Here is an 18,920-nt window from a genome sequence, read left to right as displayed (position 1 = left end):
CTCTAGGGTCTCCTTTATAAGGGGATGAATCACATTCGTGAGGGCTCCACCCTCATGACTTAATAACCTCCAAAGACCCCACCTTCTAATATTATCATATCGGAGATTAGGTTTCAATTATGAATTTGGGGGGCCATAAACATGCAGACCATAGCACCCACCCAAGACAAGATCCAGGTAGGTGCTACCTCACTCTTTAAAAAACCTTTTCCAGGTTGGGTGTGGTGGCTCACGCCTGTAATCCCAGCACTTTGGGAGGCCGAGGTGGGCAAATCACAAGGTCAGGAGGTCGAGACCATCCTGGCTAACACAGTGAAACCCTGTCTCTACTAAAAATACAAAACAAAAAAATTAGCTGGGCATGGTAGCAGGCACCTGTAGTCCCAGCTACTTGGGAGGCTGAGGCAGGAGAATGGCGTGAGCCCAGGAGGCGGAGCTTACAGTGAGCCGAGATCTCTCCAGCCTGGGCGACAGTGCGAGACTCTGTCTAAAAAAAAAAACAAAACCTTTTTTCATCACTGGCCAGTTAAATCTGAGATGCAATCTACCTCCATCTGACCTGCTTCCCTTGGCCTTAGTTCTCTAGATTCTTGCAGGTCAATCCTTTCATCCTTCCTCGTGTCTGCCCAAGGATGACAATATGGGTGGTTCTTAGTGAAGACACAATCGCTGATCAACCAAAGTATAAAATAAGCTCCTGGACTTATACATGCTTTTATTAAAGCAAGAGTGAAGGTGAAAGAAACTTCAAGCACATGTGCTCTCCAGCTGAGCAGCTGACATGAGGGTGGCTTTGTAGATTGGGCCACATTCTGGAGAATGTTAAGTAAATTTTGCGAGGTCCTGATTCCTAACTGTGACCCAGGCCTCCAATATCCTAGGTCACAGACACCTCTCACATGTGGTTTCCTTTAAGTCCTGCATTTATGACTTGACTGATGAGGAAGAAATTTTTGGACTACATATTTAAACTATCATTGCTTGTTATGGGTACTAAATACTTCACAGCCCAAGATCTACTTAGTTTCTGGAGAAACATGTTTCTTGGGTCATTCTGAGGTTCCCCATCAAACATTCGATCTACATATGTTCATTCATACATTCATTTAACCATTCTGCACATCCTGCAAACCCCATGCAAACCCAGTTCAGCCTCCTCAGTCTACCTGCAATTGGGCACTACTCAATTTCTTCTCCAAATCAAGACACCAAAGTCAACCATGGACAAGTTCTACTTCAAAGAATGTGCTAACAAAAGACCCAATTCAGAGCAAGCAAATGTGACAGAGTACAAAAGAGCAGCTTCACTTCTCCTTTGAACCATATTTGCATGTTGTCCCAACGCCCTTCACCACATGAGGAAGAGGGCAGAGAGAGGATTAGCCCATTTTAGAAAGAGACAGACTAAAGCCCAGGAAGAAATACAACACAGAGGCCTGCCTCTCAGCCTGGGCCTCCCACCACCAACCAGTGCTCCCTAGGCCTGTGAAGGCTCTTAGGGACACCATCATAAGGAGACGACATCAGCCCATGAGTGATAATATAGCATCGACCAAAACAAAACTTCCAAAGAAACTTACTATGAAATGGGCCTCTGACATTTCTTGCATAAAGATGGTCTTTGAAGAGTCACACCACAATAAAAACTCGCTCCTCTGAGGCTAGAATCACAGCTTCTCTACACTCTTGATGATGCCGGACAAAAATGTAACCACATGCTCTTCAACTGGCTTCCCGCCAAACACTGGAGAGCAAGCTCATGTGCCCACCACTGCGTAATAACCCAAGCCAAATCTCTGTTTTATTTTTATCAATAAGGGAAAAAAAAAACAACTTCATCTTACCACACAGTCCATTGAATTCAAGCCTTTTCACAGAGGAAGCAAAAGACTTCCTAATCTCTAGCAAAAAATGCCAGCTATGTGCTCCCACAGGGTTCCAGTCGCTGGAGGCCGCAGGGCACCAGGACTACCACAGTAACTTCCCAGCTGATCTACAATTCAATTCTCTTTTGTGCAAAACTCCAGACGCTGTCCAACAGTTCGGATCCAAGCTTCAATCCCGGGACGTTCCAGCCTTGTCGTCAGCCCCAGTGCATTCCCTGACCTGGAAAGCAGACTCAGAAATCAGGACCAGAATCTGGGGCCCAGAGCCTGACCACATAGCTTTAGCTGCCTTTGAGAGGAGAGATGGATTTCCAATTTGATCCATAGTACTTTCCATGTAGCAGCTACCAGAGGAAAATGGGATGGGTGAGTGGGCAGTGTGTGGAGTAGAACTACAGAGCCCTCAAAAAGCTTCATAGACAAAATACAGATTAAACATACATATTCTCAAGGAAAGCCAGCCAGGCAGCCATAGTGTAAGCAGTGAGTGCTTTACAGCAAGTGCTTCAGATGTCAGAGGAAATGGCAGGGAGGTTCCAAGAAGATGGATTGGAATAGGAACATTGGCTAACCTGTCAGTTTCCCTAGGAAATGTCAGTCTCATTTCCTCTGCCCCCTCAGTCCTAACCCTACCATCAGATCTATTTTTGTGCCCAGCTTTGTCCCTTATCCCTCCACAGTTCACTATAAAACAAACCTTTTTTTTTTTTTGAGACGGAGTCTCGCTGTTGTTGCCCAAGCTGGAGTGCAATGGCACAATCTCGGCTCACTGCAACCTTCGCCTCCCAGGTTCAAGCAATTCTCCTTCCTCAGCCTCCTGAGTAGCTGGGATTACAGGCACCCGCCACCACGCCCAGCTAAGTTTTGTATTTTTAGTAGAGACGGGGTTTCGTCATGTTGGCCAGGCTGGTCTCGAACTCCTGACCTCAGGTGATCTGCCTGTGTCGGCCTCCCAAAGTGCTGGGATTACAGGCGTGAGCCCTGTGCCTGGCCTAAAACAAACCACTTTTATCAGCACTCAGTTGTGTGGTAAATAGTATTTTATTTAGGCTTATAAGGAGCTACAAAAATACAAAAGATGGAGAGTGGGAAAGCCTTTTTGTAATATATAATAATAAATGAAAAAAGCTAGATAAAATTTCTAAAGTAGAATCCTATTTATTTCTTTCTTTATTTAGACATGGGGTCTTACTCTGTCGCCCAGGCTGGAGTGCAGTGGCATGATCATAGCTCACTGCAGCCTCAACCTCCCAAGGCTCAGGTGATCCTCCTGCCTCAGCCTCTGAGTAGCTGGGACAACAGGTGGGACACCACCATGCCTGGCTAATTTTTGTATTTTTTAATAGAGGCGGGGTTTCAACATTTTGCCCAGGCTGGTCTCGAGCTCCTGGCCTCAAGCAATCCTCGTGCCTCAGCCTCCCAAAGTGCCAGGATTATAGGCATGAGCCACTGCACCCAGCCAAAAAGAAAATTTTAAATGCTTTCAGAGACACAAAACAGATTACTCAAAAAGGAACAAGAACCAGATTGGCATTAGACTTGCAACCAATGATGCAAGAAAAGAATAAGGTAATAGATTTAAAGAACAGAAGAAAGGGATCTTTGAATCTAGAATTTTATATCCAGCGAAATTAGCATTCAAATATGATGGCATAATAAAAATATTCTCAGTGATTTAAACCCTCAGCTTGCCACATAATATCTCTCCGTCAAAACACTTAGAGGAAGCCAAATAAGTGAAGGTTTATGAATAATAACACATAACTAAAATTCTAGACCATTTCAGTATGATGGGCTATAGGGGTAAGAGAGACCAAAATACATAAAAGCATGCTGAAATACTTGTCTTCTTTGGGAGAAGATACATTTATCGATCCTTCGCTTCCATCCTACGTATATGTAGGATATATACAGATATATAAAATATCCTATTATATGTAATTATATATAAACATAATAGTTATAGTTATAATTATTATTAATTAAATGATTGAATGATTTGATGTTTAATTATTATGTTAATAATTAAATAATTTTAATCATTTAAAATTAATATCTTAAAATTAAGATATTAATTTTTTTTTAAGACAGAGTCTTACTATGTCACCCAGGCTGGAGGGCAGTGGCACGACCTCAGCTCACTGCAACCTCCGCCTCCCGGGTTGGAGCAATTCTCATGGCTCAGCCTCCCGAGTAGCTGGGCTTACAGGAGTGCACTACCACACCCGGCTAATTTTTGTATTTTTAGTAGAGACAGGATTTCACCACGTTAACCAGGCTGGTCTCAAACTCACAACCTCAGGTGATCCACCCGCCTCGGCCTCCCAAAGTGCTGGGATTACAGGCATGAACCACTGTGCCTGGCCAGATGTTAATATTCTAATAAATTAACCTCTAAATATTAAAGCAAGAATTGTTAGACCTACAGAAATATTCTGACAAATCCACATTACAAGAATAAATTTAAATGTATTTTTCTCTGCCATTAGATCAAGCAAGCAAACAAAATCAACAAAGTTATAAAAGATTTGAACAACAAAACAAGTTTAATCTAATAAATATATAGAATTACTTATTTAATATAGAATATATATATGTGTATATATATATATGTATATATATATATATATATATATATATTTTTTTTTTTTTTTTTGAAAAGGAGTTTTGCTCTTGCTGCCCAGGCTGGAGTGCAATGACGCAATCTTGGCTCACTGCAACCTCTGCCTCCTGGATTCAAGCGATTCTCCTTCCTCAACCTCCCGAGTAGCTGGGATTACAGGCACCTGGCACCACACCCAGCTAATTTTTTGTATTTTTAGTAGAGGCAGGATTTCACTATGTTGGCCAGGCTGGTCTCAACTCCTGACCTCAGGCGATCCACCTGCCTCGGCCTCCCAAAGTGCTGGGATTACAGGCATGAGCCACTGTGCCCAGCTAATACAGAATATATTTTAAGTGCACATGAAAAGCACTGAAATTTCAAAGCAAACATATTTATAAAGCAAGTCTTAATAAATTTGTAAATAATTAAGATAATTTAGACCAGGGATTGACAAACTGAATTGCAGGACAAATCCAACCTGTCACTTATTTTTGTAAATAAAGTTTTATTAGAACCAAGCCATACCCGTTCATTTACATGTTGTCTATGGCTCCTTTTTTGTTACAACAGCACAGATCATATGGCCCACAGAGCCTACAATTGTGACTGCCTGGCCCTTTACAGAAGTAATTAGTCAATCCCTGATATAGGCCATAAATCAACACATAATTAAGTTAAAATTAACAAAATGATCAAATTTAAAACAATATACTTGGAAATTACAAATGTACAAATTCAAGCTTTTTTTCTTTTTAAAAATTTTATTTTTTATGTATTTTTTAATGTAGTAGAGACGGGGTCTCGCCATGTTGCTCAGGCTGGTCTCAAATTCCTGGCCTCAAGCTATCCTCCCGCCTTGGCCTCCCAAAGTACTGAGATTACAGGCATGAGCCACCGCGCCCGGCCTTAAAAGGTTTTTTTGTTTTTTGTTTTTTGTTTTTAATAACTCATGAGTAAAATAAGACATTGTAATGGGAATTTAAAATATTTAGAATTGGAGGTTAGGATATAGGATGTAAGAGGGGAGCAGTAGACCATTGTGTCCACTATAGCAATTAGAAATAATATATATGGATAAACTAAAAATCATATATATTTCTTTTTAGAGACACTGGAGGCTGGAAATCTAATGGAATTAAATTCCAGAGCAGAAGGGACCCTCCCAAAGTGAGTGGAGATTCATGACTGCTTTCCTCTATGAGGGCATTTGTTGAGTCTCGGCATGGGTTGGGGGAGATTAGACTTGCCAGAATAGAGGCAAGACTACTCAGAGAGAATGAGAAACCAGCCAGCTTTTATGGTCATGTGAGCTGGCTAGACAGAGTAGAATCTGGAGAAGCTTCAAATGCATAGCTGGTTTTCCCCACCTGCCAGTTCTCCCCATAGGATTTTTGCTAAGTTCTGGGGAGTAAAGAAGGCTAGATTGAAATTCAGAGAAAGATACCCTATAATATTGTTGTATTTGAGAAAGAGAAGGCTGCTTGAAAAAAGGGCCTGTAATAAACACAAGACAGGCATGACTCTAAGATATTTGAAACTGTTTTTTTTTTTTTGAGACAGAGTTTTGCTCTGTCACCCAGGCTGGAGTGCAGTGGTGCCATCTCTGCTCACAGCAACCTCTGCCTCCTGAGTTCAAGCAATTCTCCTGTCTCAGCCTCCCAAGTAGCTGGGATTACATGTGTGTGACACCATGCCCAGCTACTTTTTGTATTTTTGGTAGAGACAAGGTTTCACCATGTTGGCCAGGCTGGTCTCAAACTCCTGACCTCAGGTGATCTACCTGCTTTGCCCTCCCAAAGTGCTGGGATTAGAAATGTGAGCCACTGCGCCTGGGCAAAAGTATTTTTTAAATTAAAATTTGAAAAATTAAAAAAATACAGATGAGATCTATGTTGCCCAGGCTGGTCTTGAACTCCTGAGCTCAAGTGATCATCCTGCCTCAGCCTACCAAAGTGCTAGAATGACAGGTATGAGCCACTATGCTCAGCTGATATTTGAAACGAAAAGTGAACTGATCCAGCTCAATATCAGACTGGATCAAAGTGATCAGTCCATCACCTTAGCTGCCTGAGAGAAGAAAGAGTGTTCTCTCTCTGGTGAAAAATAATATCTACATCAGACTCTATGGCTATTTATGCATAATATTAAAAAAAATGCAAAGAAGTAGAAAAATGTGGCCTGTAAGCAAGAGAAAAAATAGACAACAGAAACAGTCCTACAGGTAACCCAGATGTTGGAATTAGCAGACAAGGACTTTAAGATGATTTTTGTAATTATGTTAAAGAAAAATAAAAGAAAAGTTAGACAAAATGGATGAAAAGATAAATAATGTCAATAGAGAAATTAAATCTCTAAAAAAGAACATGGATATTCTACAATTGAAAAATATAATGTTTTAAATTAAGAATTCATTGGCTAGGCTTAAGAGCAGGTTGGCCACAGCAGAAAAAAAATCTGTCACTGAACTTGAAGACTAGTTATTGGAGATTATGCAAACTGGCTGGGCGCAGTGACTCATGCCTGTAATCCCAGCACTTTGGGAGGCCAAGGCAGGGGGATCACCTGAGGTCAGGAGTTCGACACCAGCCTGGCCAACATGGTGAAACCCCATCTCTACTAAAAATACAAAAGTTAGGCTGGGAGCGGTGGCTCATGCCTGTAATCCCAGCACTTTGGGAGGCCGAGGTGGGCGGATCATGAGGTCAGGAGATGGAGACCATCCTGGCTGACACGGTGAAACTCCATCTCTACTAAAAATACAAAAAAATTAGCTGGGTGTGGTGACGGGCGCCTGTAGTCCCAGCTACTTGGGAGTCTGAGGCAGGAGAATGGCGTGAATTCCGGAGGTGGAGCTTGCAGTGAGCCAAGATCACACCACTGCACTCCTGCCTGTGTTACAGAGTGAGACTCCATCTCAAATAAATAAATGAATAAATAAATAAAAATACAAAAGTTAGCTGGGCATGGTGGCGGGCACCTGTAACCCAGCTGCTTGGGAGGCTGAGGTAGGAGAATTGCTTGAACCCAAGAGGCAGAAATTTCAGTGAGCTGAGATTGCACTACTGCACTCCAGCCTGGCTGACAGAGTGAGACTCCATCTCAAAAAAAAAAAAAAGGTAAAAAAGAAAGAAAAGGAATTATGCAAACGGAAGCACAGAGAAAAAAAATGGCAAAAAAACTGGAACAGAACTTGAAAGAGATGTAAGACAGGATGAAATGCTCTAATGTTTGCATATTGGAATTTCAGAAGTAAAGAGGAGAAATAATGAGTCATAAAACAAGAATTTTCAAAAAAAAATGAAAGATATTAACCCACAGATTCAAGAAGATCTTAGCAAAGCCCAAGCAAGATAAATTTAAAAAAAGAGAAAAAAAGAACACATGCACTAAAACAAAAACACATCCAAGCACATTATAGTTAAATGACTGTTGGAAACTAAAGAGAAAGAGAAACCCTTACAAACAGCTAGATAGGGGGAAAAAAAACTTGCAGAAAAACAGTAATAAGAATTATAACTGACTTCCCAAAATAAATTATGGAAGCCAGAAGAAAATGAAATGACATTCTTAAAATACTGGAGGAAAAAACTACCAAACTAGAACTGTGTATTGTGTATTCTTAAAAAACAAAGGGTAAAAAGACATTTTCAGACAAACAAAAGTTGCGTGAATTTACTACCATCAGTGCTGTACTACAAGGAATGCTAAAATTGCTTAGATCTGCCATCTAAGATCTGTCTCTAAATAAGTGCCAGCTCCATTAGAACAGTCTGATCAGAGATTAATAACCTGGGCACCAGAGACCCTTCAGGTAGAAGTTGATATCTGTAAGCTTCTGTGGGAAAAAAATACAAATTAATTTCTGATAGTCTGTAACTGAAATTTAGCATTTCCTTTAATTCTGAATGTGGACAACAAACCCACTAGTGCTAGCAGCATCTGTGACTTTGTCTCCAGTGGAAATCACAAATATATTGGGTCAGGCGCAGTGGTTCACGCCTATAATCCCAGCACTTTTGGAGGCCAAGGCAGGCGGATCACCTGAGGCCAGGAGTTTGAGACCAGCTTGGCCAACATGGCAAAACCCCGTCTCTACCAAAAATACAAAAATTAGCTGGGCATGGTGGCAGGTGCCTGTAATCCCAGCTACTCGGGAGGCTGAGGCAGGAGAATTGATTGAACCCAGGGGGTGGAGGTTTCAGTGAGCTGAGATTGTGCCACTACACTCCAGCCTGGGCAACAGAGCAAGACTCCATCTCAAAAAAAAGAAAAAAAAAGAGAAATCACAGATATATTCATATCTATGCTGTTGTTGCAAATGTCTCAAAGTAGTGTTTACACCCATCAGGACTTCAAAATTGTCAGGCCGGGTGCAGTGGCTCATGCCTGTAATCCCAGCATTTTGGGAGGCTGAGGCGGGTGGATCACGAGGTCAGGAGATCGAGACTATCCTGGCTAACATGGTGAAACCCCATCTCTACTAAAAATGCAAAAAATTAGCCGGGTGTGGTGGGAGGCAGGAGAATGGCATGAACCCAGGAGGCAGAGCTTGTGGTGAGCCGAGATTGCGCCACTGCACTTCAGCCTGGGCAACAGAGCGAGACTCCATCTCAAAAAAAAAAAAAAAGACTTCAAAATTGTCATTGTTATTAGGTTCCTGCTGGATCTTGCTGCATAATGCATTAATAAATACATGCATGTATTACCATGGTGCCACTTTAACATTTTAATAACTGTAATTCACACCATTAATTTCCCTTATAATCCTGTGTATTTTATGCATTTAAAAACATTATTCTCTCTGTCTTTGTCTGTCTGCCTCTCTCTTTCTCTTTCTGTGTCTCTCTGTCTCTCTCTCTGTGCCTATCTTCTGTCTTACTCTCTTTCTCTGCCTGCCTGTCTGTCTGTCTGTCTGTCTCTCTCTGTCTCTCTCCCTGCCTTTCTGTTTCTCTCTCTCTCTCCCTCTCTCTCTCCCTCTCTCGCTCTCTCTGTCTTTCTCTCTTTCTCTCTGTCTCTCTCTGTCTGTCTCTGTCTTTTTCTGTCTTCTCTCTCTCTCTTTCTTTCTGTCTGTCTCTGTCTCTCTCTCTCTCTGCTTGTCTCTCTCACTGTGTCTGTCTTCTGTCTTACTCTCCTTCTCTGCCTGTCCGTCTGTCTGTCTGTCTCTCTGTCTCTCCCTCCCTTTCTGTTTCTCTCTCTCTCTCTCTCTGCCTGTTTCTCTCTTTCTCTCTCTGTCTGTCTCTGTCTTTCTCTGTCTGTCTCTTTCTGTCTGTCTCTGTCTCTCTCTGTCTCTCTCTCTCTGCCTGTCTCACTGTCTGTCTTCTGTCTTATTCTCTTTCTCTGTCTGTCTGTCTGTCTCTCTCTCTCCCTTCCTGTCTCTTTCTCTCTCTCTCTTTCTGTCTGTCTCCGTCTTTCTCTGTCTGTCTCCGTCTTTCTCTGTCTGTCTGCCTCTCTCTTTCTTTTTCTGCGTCTCTCTGTCTCTCTCTCTGTGCCTATCTTCTGTCTTACTCTGTTTCTCTGCCTGCCTGTCTGTCTCTCTCTCTCTCTCTGTCTCTCTCTCTTTCTGTCTGTTTCTCTCTGTCTCTCTGTCCATCTCTGTCTTTCTCTGTCTGTCTCTCTCTTTCTCTCTGTCTCTGTCTCTGCCTCTCTCTCTCTCTCTCTGTCTGTCTCTCTCACTGTGTGTGTCTTCTGTCTTACTCTCCTTCTCTGCCTGTCCGTCTGTCTGTCTCTCCCTCTCTTTCTGTTTCTCTCTCTCTCTCTCTCTGTCTGTTTCTCTCTTTCTCTCTCTGTCTGTCTCTGTCTTTCTCTGTCTGTCTCTTTCTCTGTCTGTCTGTCTCTCTCTTTCTTTTTCTCTGTCTCCCTGTCTCTCTGTCTGTGCCTATCTTCTGTCTTACTCTCTTTCTCTGGCTGTCTGCCTGTCTCTCTCTCTGCCTGTCTCCGTCCCTCCCTCCCTGTCTGTCTGTTTCTCTCTCTGTCCATTTCTGTCTGTCTCTTTCTCTTTCTCTCTCTTTCTTTCTCTCTGTCTCTCTCTCTCTCTCTCTCTCTGCCTTTCTCTCTCACTGTGTCGGTCTTCTGTCTTACTCTCTTTCTCTGCCTGCTTCTCTGTCTGTCTGTCTGTCTGTCTCTCTCCCTCCATGTCTCTCTCTCAAAAAAAAAAAGAGAAAGAAACAAAATAAAAACATTATTCTGAGAATACAAGCTTTCTTGTATTCTTGATTGTCCAAGGGGTACATGGTACATGCACACACACATACACGTGCACAAAGGTTGAGAGTTCCTGATCTAAAGGATACAGGAAATGGTCAGGAACAGTCGTCACCTTGTTCCTGTTTACCATGTTGTATTACAGATATTTATATATCTTTCTTTCCTTATTAGCCTATGAATTCTTACAGAGCAGGAATGATGTCTTTTATTTCTTTTGGTCTTCAGTGCCTAGAACAGGGCTTGGCATTCATTGAATCATCATTTATAGAATATCTTCTGTGTATAAGGATCGAGCCCCATTGGGTGAGGAAGAAGAATGGAGAGATTCAAAGGAAAGTGATAATTAATTCATGTGCTTATTTGAGCATTCATTCATTCATTCAGAAAACTGTTCAATTGCTACTCAATGCCAGCCAGTATGGTAGGCTCTGGGGACAATAGGAAGAATGAAACCCAAGTCTTTATTCTCATGGAGCACCCATTCCAGCTAATGGGAGAAAGACAGATAAAAGATTTCTGAAGAAAGACAAATGAGAATGAACTCACTTGTTCTGGAAAGGCAGCAACATGGGGAAAATCTTATTCTTAAATCTATATTCATCACCTCTTTCTGGGAAAAATGTTACTGGGAGAAAGTAACACTTAAGGCTAGAAAATGAAGATAAAGATGCTCTCTCTTCCTTTTTTTTTTTTTTCTTTTTTAGACAGACTCGCTGTGCACCCAGGCTGGAGTGCAGTGGCACAATCTTGGGTCACTGCAACCTCTACCTCCTGGGTTCAAGCAATTCTCCTGCTTCAGCCTCCCGAGTAGCTAGGATTACAGGCACCTGCCACCATGCCCAGGTAATTTTTTTGTATTTTTAGTAGAGATGAGGTTTCACCATGTTGGCCAGGCTGGTCTAGAACTCCTGACCTCCAGTGATCTACCCACCTTGGCCTCCCAAAGTGCAGGGATTACAGGCATGAGCCACCACACCCAGCCAAAGATGCTTAGAAGGAAAAGTCAGCTGGGTGCAGTGGCGCATGCCTGTAGTCCCAGCTGCTGGGGAGGTTAAGATGGGGGGATTGCTTGAGCCCAAGAGTTCGAGAACAGCCTGGGTAACATAGCGAGACCCTGCCTCAAAAAAAGAGAGAGAAAAATAGTCTTTGGAGTTCTCGTGAGGACAATTTACCTTGTTGCGTGGTTGCTGGTCTTGCCTATTAAACTTTGAGAAGTTAACCCTCCATTGCCCAAGATGTTTCAGGGGCTGGCCTGTCCAAACACAGCAAGATAGATGTCTTCCCTCTCTGGAGTTCTGGTTCTTGTTCAAAGATTCTATGATGCGATCAATTAGTCAGAATGTGCAAGCTTGCCTAGATACCTTGTGTCTCCTTTTTCTTGTAAGAGACCACAGCTGGGTGAGAAGGGACTGGGTGACCTCCCTAACCTGCCAAACATGTGCTGAGAGACCAGGTCATGGGAGAACTTAGTGGCACAACAACCTGAATCTATGGGTCAGATCATTTGTCTAGGAAAGACAGCAAAGAGAAAGACCCCTAGCAGAACCAGGGGAAAGAGGGACTGGAAGCTGAGGATGTCTTACCATGAAATAGGAGACCTGGGGAAAGAGAATAAGGACAGCAAGGCTTTCAACTGATTAAGATGAAACCTGATAAGGTGAAACCTCTCTCCAAAGAGGCATAACTTCAAAATATAAAAAGATACATTTAATAAATTCATACGACATTTCTCTGAAGAGATATAACCTTAAAATACACACACACACACAAAGATAATTTTGGTAAATCTAGGACCTGTTCACAGTAGTATCACCATACATTTGTATTGAAAGTATGGACCAGGCACAGTGGCTCACGACTATAAATCTCAGCACTTTGGAAGGCCAAGGCGGGAGGATCACTTGAGGCCAGGAGTTTGAGACAAGTCAGGGCAACATAGTGAGACCCCTGTCTCTACAAAAAATTTAAAAATCAGCTGGCATGGTGGCACGCGCCTGCAGTCCCAGCTGCTCGGGAGGCTGAGATGGGAGAATGCCTTGAGCCCGGGAGGTCAAGGTTGCAGTGATTCGTGATTGCGCCACCATGCTCCAACCTGAGTGACAGAATGAGACCTTGTCTCAAAAAACAACAGAAAAGAAAGTGTAAAAAATATGTCCTGGGGAACCCTCAGCTCCCTCATTATCCCCAGCCCTAGCTGGCCTCTCTCTCTCTCGGTCTTTAGACTCAGCCCCCTTCACTCCATCTGGACATCCCGCTTCAGCAAATGGTGACACTTAGAGCTGGAATCCAAAAACTTTTTTTTTTGAGACAGAGTCTCGCTCTGTCACCCAGACTGGAGTGCAGTAGCTCAATCTCGGCTCACTGCAACCTCCACCTCCCAGGTTCAAGTGATTCTCCTGACTCAGCCTCCCAAGTATCTGGGATCACAAGGATACTCCACCACACCTGGCTTTTTTTTTTTTTTTTTTTTTTTTTTTTAGTAGAGACGGGGTTTCACCATGCTGGCCAGGCTGGTCTCAAACTCCTGAACTCAAGTGATCTGCCTGCTTCAGCCACCCAAAGTGCTAGGATTACAGGCATGAGCCACCACGCCTGGCCAAAGCCATAATCTTTTGAAGAGACAGCAAGAGCACTCTGTGGAGTTGTCATACTTAAGTATGTAATTAAGCACATAAATAAAAATAAAATCACTGTGGATTATTCTTTTCAGTTTGTTTCCCATGACAATAGCTGACTCCTTCCTTCCTTCCTTCCTTCCTTCCTTCCTTCTTTCTTTCTTTCTCTTTCTTTTTCTTTCTTTTTTCTTTCTTTCTTTCTTTCATTTCTTTCTCTTTCTCTCTGTTTTTTTTTTAAGAAGCAGGGTCTCATTCCGTTGCCCAGGCTGCAGTGCAGTGGTGCAGTCATAGCTCATTGTAACCTCAAACCTAGACTCGAGAGATACCCCCCACCTCAGCCTCCTGAGTGGCTGGGACTGCAGGTGTGCACCACCACATTCAACTAATTTAAAAAAATGTTTTGTACACATGGGGGTCTTGATATGTTGCCCAAGCTGATCTTGAACTCCTGGCCTCAAGCAATCTTCCTGACTTGGCCTCCCAAAGTGCTGAGATTATAGGTGTGAGCCACCATACCCAGTCTATACTTTATCTGAAGAAAATTTCTTGAAAAGTTCTATTTTTTCAATCATGCCTCCCACAAGTAAGTATTTGATAGGAATGGCACAGTGCTAGGTTCACTAGAGCAATACAAGAATGTGTTTGACAAAGAGTTTACAATCTATCTGGCCAGATGTGAAACTCATACAGATAACTATGTGGCAAAACAGAAAGGCACAGGCAGTTCAGGTAAAGTGGGGAAGAGAGGAGAGAGAGAGGAAGTCCACTGGAGAAATGGTCAGGGACAGGCCAATTACACATAGTTCTGCAGGGTAGAATGGAGATCAGTGGGGTGTATGGGAGGAACCGAGCTCAGAAGTCAGGACTTCCAGTCAACTCCAGCCGTTCAAAAGCAAGAGCTGTAAGATCATGTGGGAAATGCTCAGTTACTGGAAGTATTCTGAAGACATCTGGATAATCTGTTAAGGATATTGCAGAAGATATTCCATATATTACCCCTGTTGGTAGGAAGTTTGGACTCGAGAAAAATGCTCAAGCTCCTTCTGACTCTGCATCCCTTATTCCATCAACAAAGCATGGTATTACCAAGTGAGCCTCCCAGAAGAAATATCAGCACCTCATGCAAAGTTTATTGGAAAATCAAAATTTTTTAATTAATTTACTGGATTTCCTATACCTAACAATCCTTAAAACAACTATCAACAGCTGCAACACAAACCACATGCAAAATGAAAAACAGATGCCCCAGACAGCACCCCACCACATGGCACACACTTAATAAGGAACAAAATCCTACAGGGTGCTGACATAACTCGCTTTAAGCATGCAATGATTCCTGCAGTGCTCCCTGGCAATCAACCTCTCTGCACCCTGGGGCTGGATACTTCAAAGTCTTTGTTCTCTTATCAGGTTTGAAGTCAACATGGCAAGTTAAGGACAAGTTAGATGAGATCCCCCTAGTTCATAACGTGAGTTCCTCTTGCTCTCCAATGTTCATCCACAAGTACAGGGTCCAATCCCCTATAAGAGATGGCTTAAGCATCCCAATGGGGAAACAGCCTGCCAGCCACATGGGCAGATTCTATATATTTCCAAGTCCAGCAGCCACAGGACTGAAAGCCATAGAGAATTGACAGCTCAAGCCTCAACTGAACAATGTGTTGAAAGGGGATCTCTCAGGACAGACACTTTGATTTCATAAGTTGGCCCATTTTGGCCCAAATATACCAAATAGAGATGTCATGTAATGTCACTGCAAATCCAGTACAAGATACTAAGAGTACCCGAGAACCTGGGGTTCTCTTTCGGCCATCCAGAAGGTGAGGTCAGCCAGGAGGGTGCCCATTGGTCTCTGACCAACTGATCTGCCAGAGGAAAAGCTGTTCAGTATCCAAGATGCATCAGGTCCAATCCCAGGGGTTCCTAGTTCTCCTTCTGTGCCTGCTGTAACCTCTTGGCCACAGCAGTGATCAGTGCTGCCCCTTTTCCACTGCCATCTTCTGACAGCATGAATGTCACATCACATCGAGGGGCTAGTTTCTTCACAGTTTCCTGCAATATTCTAGAAAAGCTATGAAAAAGAGAAAGAAACATCATCAGCCCTTCCATGTAGAATCAGAACATTTATAAATGATCATAATCTAATTGCTTTAGCTTCTTCCCTTTGGTTTGCTTTTCAAGGCTCTAAACAGCTTCTTCTTCTAATTTTTTTTTTTTTTAGACATGGTCTCACTCTGTTGCCCAGGGTGTAGACTGCAGTTGTGCAATCACAGCCCACTGCAGCCTCGAGTTCCCAGGCTCAAGCCCCCCAGCTCAGCCTCCCATGTAGCTGGGACCACAGGTATGCACTATCACGCCCAGCTAATATTTGTAATTTTTGTTCATTTTGTATTTTATTTATTTATGTTTGTGGAAATGGAGCCTCCCTGTGTTGCCCAGGCTGGTCTCAAACTCCTGGGCTCAAGTGATCCTCCCGTCTCTGCCATTACAGGCATGAGCCACTGCACTCAGCCAACTTACATTTCTTGAGCCCTGTGTGAAGCACTTTACATGTGCTAACTCATTTCAACCTCACACATTTAGCCCTATGTGGTAGGGATTATTAGTGCTGGCCTTTTGTGGATGAGGAACCTGGGGTTTAGAGAGGCCGGCTAACATTCCCACATCGTATTACCAGGTAGCAGAGGCACCAGGGCTCACACCTTGTCTGTCAGATTGAATAGGTGACTTGACCACACAGCACTCCTTTCCCATAAAAGGACGGGGATGCATCTTCCCATGCCGCAGTTGAGGAAGCTATGCCAAGTCCACACTTGGCCGCCAGCACCTCCCCAGCCCCACCCGCCACGCCTCTCATGGGCACTCACTGAGGGTGCAGCTTGTACAGGGTGCCGTCCACACCCACAGTGATCCTCAGGTGCTCTAGCCCCTGGTCTTCTCTCCTTTTTTCCACTATAGCAGCCAGGCCAGCACCGCAGAGCTGGGCCGCCCGCCGGGACACAGCTCCGCACACCTCCTTCACCACAATGCTGTCCTCACATGTACTGTCCAGGCCCAGCTGCTGCAGAATCCTCCTGACCTGGAGAAGGGCCAACCGATCGCTGCAGGCAATAGAGCAGGGAGTCAGGACCTGCTTCCCAGGACCCCAGGATGTGCCCCGTGTGACCCACAGCCTCCCCATTCTTAGATGCCCTTACAGGAGGGAGGAGAAATTGGCCCAGGCAATGGCTCGGCTGGAGCAGAAACCCTTAGAAGCCGAGACTCAAGAAGGTCCACCACCCCTGGAAGTTCCATCAACTTTAAAAAATAAAGTGTGAATACCTCTGGTGTTCAGCATGTTCATATCTGTGATCTCACTAGAAGCCATATGAGCTGCAGCAACCAACACACCAGGTACCCATTTTTCAGAAGAGGAGGCTGTGGCTCAGCCTGCTAGAGCTGTGCCCTCTCGTTAGAGAGCAGGGGCTCAAATTCAAGCCTTTTCACACCACCTCTCGCACTTTCCCACAAATCGTGCCAGCTCCCACACTCTGGCCCCCTTCAATTGGAGGCCAACTTTCCGTCTATTTAACTTTTTCTGATTCTCTGCACTTTCTTCCCTTTTTCTCATTTCTCTGCTCTTTGACGGTAACACTGTATCTTCAGTAGTAGCCAGCAGGGTATATTCAATGAGCAAGTGAATAAATGAATATACAAAATACAATCAGAACCTTAGAGAAGGGGAACCTGGTAGGACTGTAAACACATGCAGAGAAACACCCATCATAGGGGCAGGCTGGCTTCAAGTCTAGACCCTGGTCATCTCACAGTGAACTAATGGTACTTAAACGGAGCCCTGACTCCCACACCAAGCAATGTGAAGTTGTATCCTTGACTGTCTCAGGTAATACTTAGAGAAGAAGAGTGTTATCAAGAAAGACAATTGAGAAACAACCTATATGACCATACAGAGGATTCAGCAGGTAAATGGTGGTGCAGCCAAACAATAGAATTCTTCGTAGATCTTAAAGATGAGTTTGTGGCCAGCACAGTGGCTTACACCTGTAATCCCAGCACTTTAAGAGGCTGAGGCAGGAGAATCACTTTAAGCCAGGAATTTGAGACCAGCCTGGGCTACATAACAAGACCCCATCTCTAAAAGATTTTAAATTTGCCAGACATGATTGTGTATGCCTATAGTCCCTATTTGGAGGCTGAGGCATGAGGATTGCTTGAGCTCAGGAGTTTGAGGTTGCAGTGAGCCATGATCATACCACTGTACTCCAGCCTGGGTAATAGTGTAAGATCTTGTCTTAAAAAAAAAAAGATGAGTTTGCGTGAGAATATTTCATGCCATGGAAAATCTTCATGACATAGTGAAAAAATAGATTATAAAATACTATGCACTCTATGCTGCTGGCTTTTTGTTTTAATGTTTGCCCTTGCCCAGATTAAAAAAAGACACACACACACACACACACACACACACACACACACACAGAAGGAAATCTATTCAGACATTGCGAGGATTACAGGTAATTCTCTTCTTTTTGAGGCGGAGTTTCACACTTGTTGCCCAGGTTGGAGTGCAATGATGTCGGCTCACCCGCTTCCTGGGTTCAAGCGATTCTCCTGCCTCAGCCTCCCAAGTAGCTGGGATTATAGGCCCACCACCATGCCCAGTTAATATTTGTATTTTTAGTAGAGACAGAGTTTCACCATGTTGGCTACCTGACCTCAGGTGATCTGCCTGCCTTGGCCTCCCAAAGTCCTGGGATTACAGGCATGAGCCACCACACGTAGTTTAATTCTTATTTTTCTTCCTTTGTTTATTTGTATTTTTCAGATTCTCTAAAATGAATGAATAACATTTGTATAGTAAGAAAAAGAGGTTTTTAAACTGGTGTGTCTAAAGAGAAAGCCTGCAATTCCTTCCTGGGCCCAGCCTTTCACAGCTCACCCAGTTCAAGTACATTCCCTTCCTGATCCTCAGAGCAATCCTGGGGGTTAAGCAACAGGGCAATTATTTCTGTTATGAAGCAGGAAACTGAGGTTCAAAGAGGTGAAACAACCTGCCCCAGGTCACGCAGCATAAACTGGTTAAGTAGTGGAGATAAATCTTAAAACTCAAGCTCTAAGACTGTAGATTCAGGGCACTTCCCCCTAAGAACACTGTCCCATCCATTTGACAAACTGCTTTGAAATGGGCTGCAGTCAGCACAGCACCTACCAATTCCCACTGGCACTAGGTGGATATGATTTTTTTTTATTCCATGAAGCTTTTAAAAAACAAAACCTGGCCGGGTGCGGTGGCTCATGCCTGTAATCCTACCACTTTGGGAGTTCTAGGCAGATGGATGGCTTGAGCCCAGGAATTCAAGATCAACCTGGGCAACATGGTGAAACTCCATCTCTATAAAAAATACAAAAATTAGCTAGGTGTGGTGGTGTGTGCCTGTAGTCCCAGCTACTTGACAGGGAATGGGAGCAGGGGAGAGGAGCAGTGGTGGCAGCTGAGGTGGGAGGATCACTTGAACCCGGGAGGTTGAGGATGCACTGAGCTGTGATTGCACCACAGCACTCCAGCCCAGGCAACAGAGTGAGACCCTGTCTCAGAAAACAAAAACAAAA

The 18,920-nt window shown here is 43.6% G+C and overlaps 2 protein-coding genes across 5 annotated transcripts in view; both read right to left on the bottom strand.

The window, feature by feature from the left end:
• Positions 1-12,092, bottom strand: part of HK1 (hexokinase 1) — a 133,863-nt gene extending 121,771 nt beyond the window's left edge. Inside the window, exons 1-2 of one of the 4 annotated variants that reach the window (XM_055092926.1) lie at positions 11,868-12,012; positions 10,882-10,971 (exon numbers count right to left, since the gene is read on the bottom strand). The gene's annotated coding sequence lies outside the window, so the exon portion shown is untranslated. Of the gene's footprint in view, positions 1-10,881; positions 10,972-11,867 lie in introns of all 4 variants that reach the window. The other 3 variants (XM_055092927.1, XM_055092928.1, XM_055092925.1) reach the window with 3 other exon arrangements.
• A 2,247-nt stretch (positions 12,093-14,339) lies between these two features.
• The window catches only part of HKDC1 (hexokinase domain containing 1), a 46,971-nt gene continuing 42,390 nt past the window's right edge, over positions 14,340-18,920 (bottom strand). The window contains exons 17-18 of the mRNA XM_003815922.6: positions 16,178-16,411; positions 14,340-15,381 (exon numbers count right to left, since the gene is read on the bottom strand). Coding sequence (XP_003815970.2) covers positions 15,234-15,381; positions 16,178-16,411 — 382 coding nt within the window. The 3' untranslated portion in view covers positions 14,340-15,233. The remainder of the gene's footprint in view (positions 15,382-16,177; positions 16,412-18,920) is intronic.

This window comes from Pan paniscus, chromosome 8 (assembly GCF_029289425.2).
Source record: "Pan paniscus chromosome 8, NHGRI_mPanPan1-v2.0_pri, whole genome shotgun sequence".
Taxonomy (NCBI): domain Eukaryota; kingdom Metazoa; phylum Chordata; class Mammalia; order Primates; family Hominidae; genus Pan; species Pan paniscus.
The sequence above is the reverse complement of the archived record's forward strand: the minus strand, read 5'-3'. Positions and strand labels throughout refer to the sequence as shown.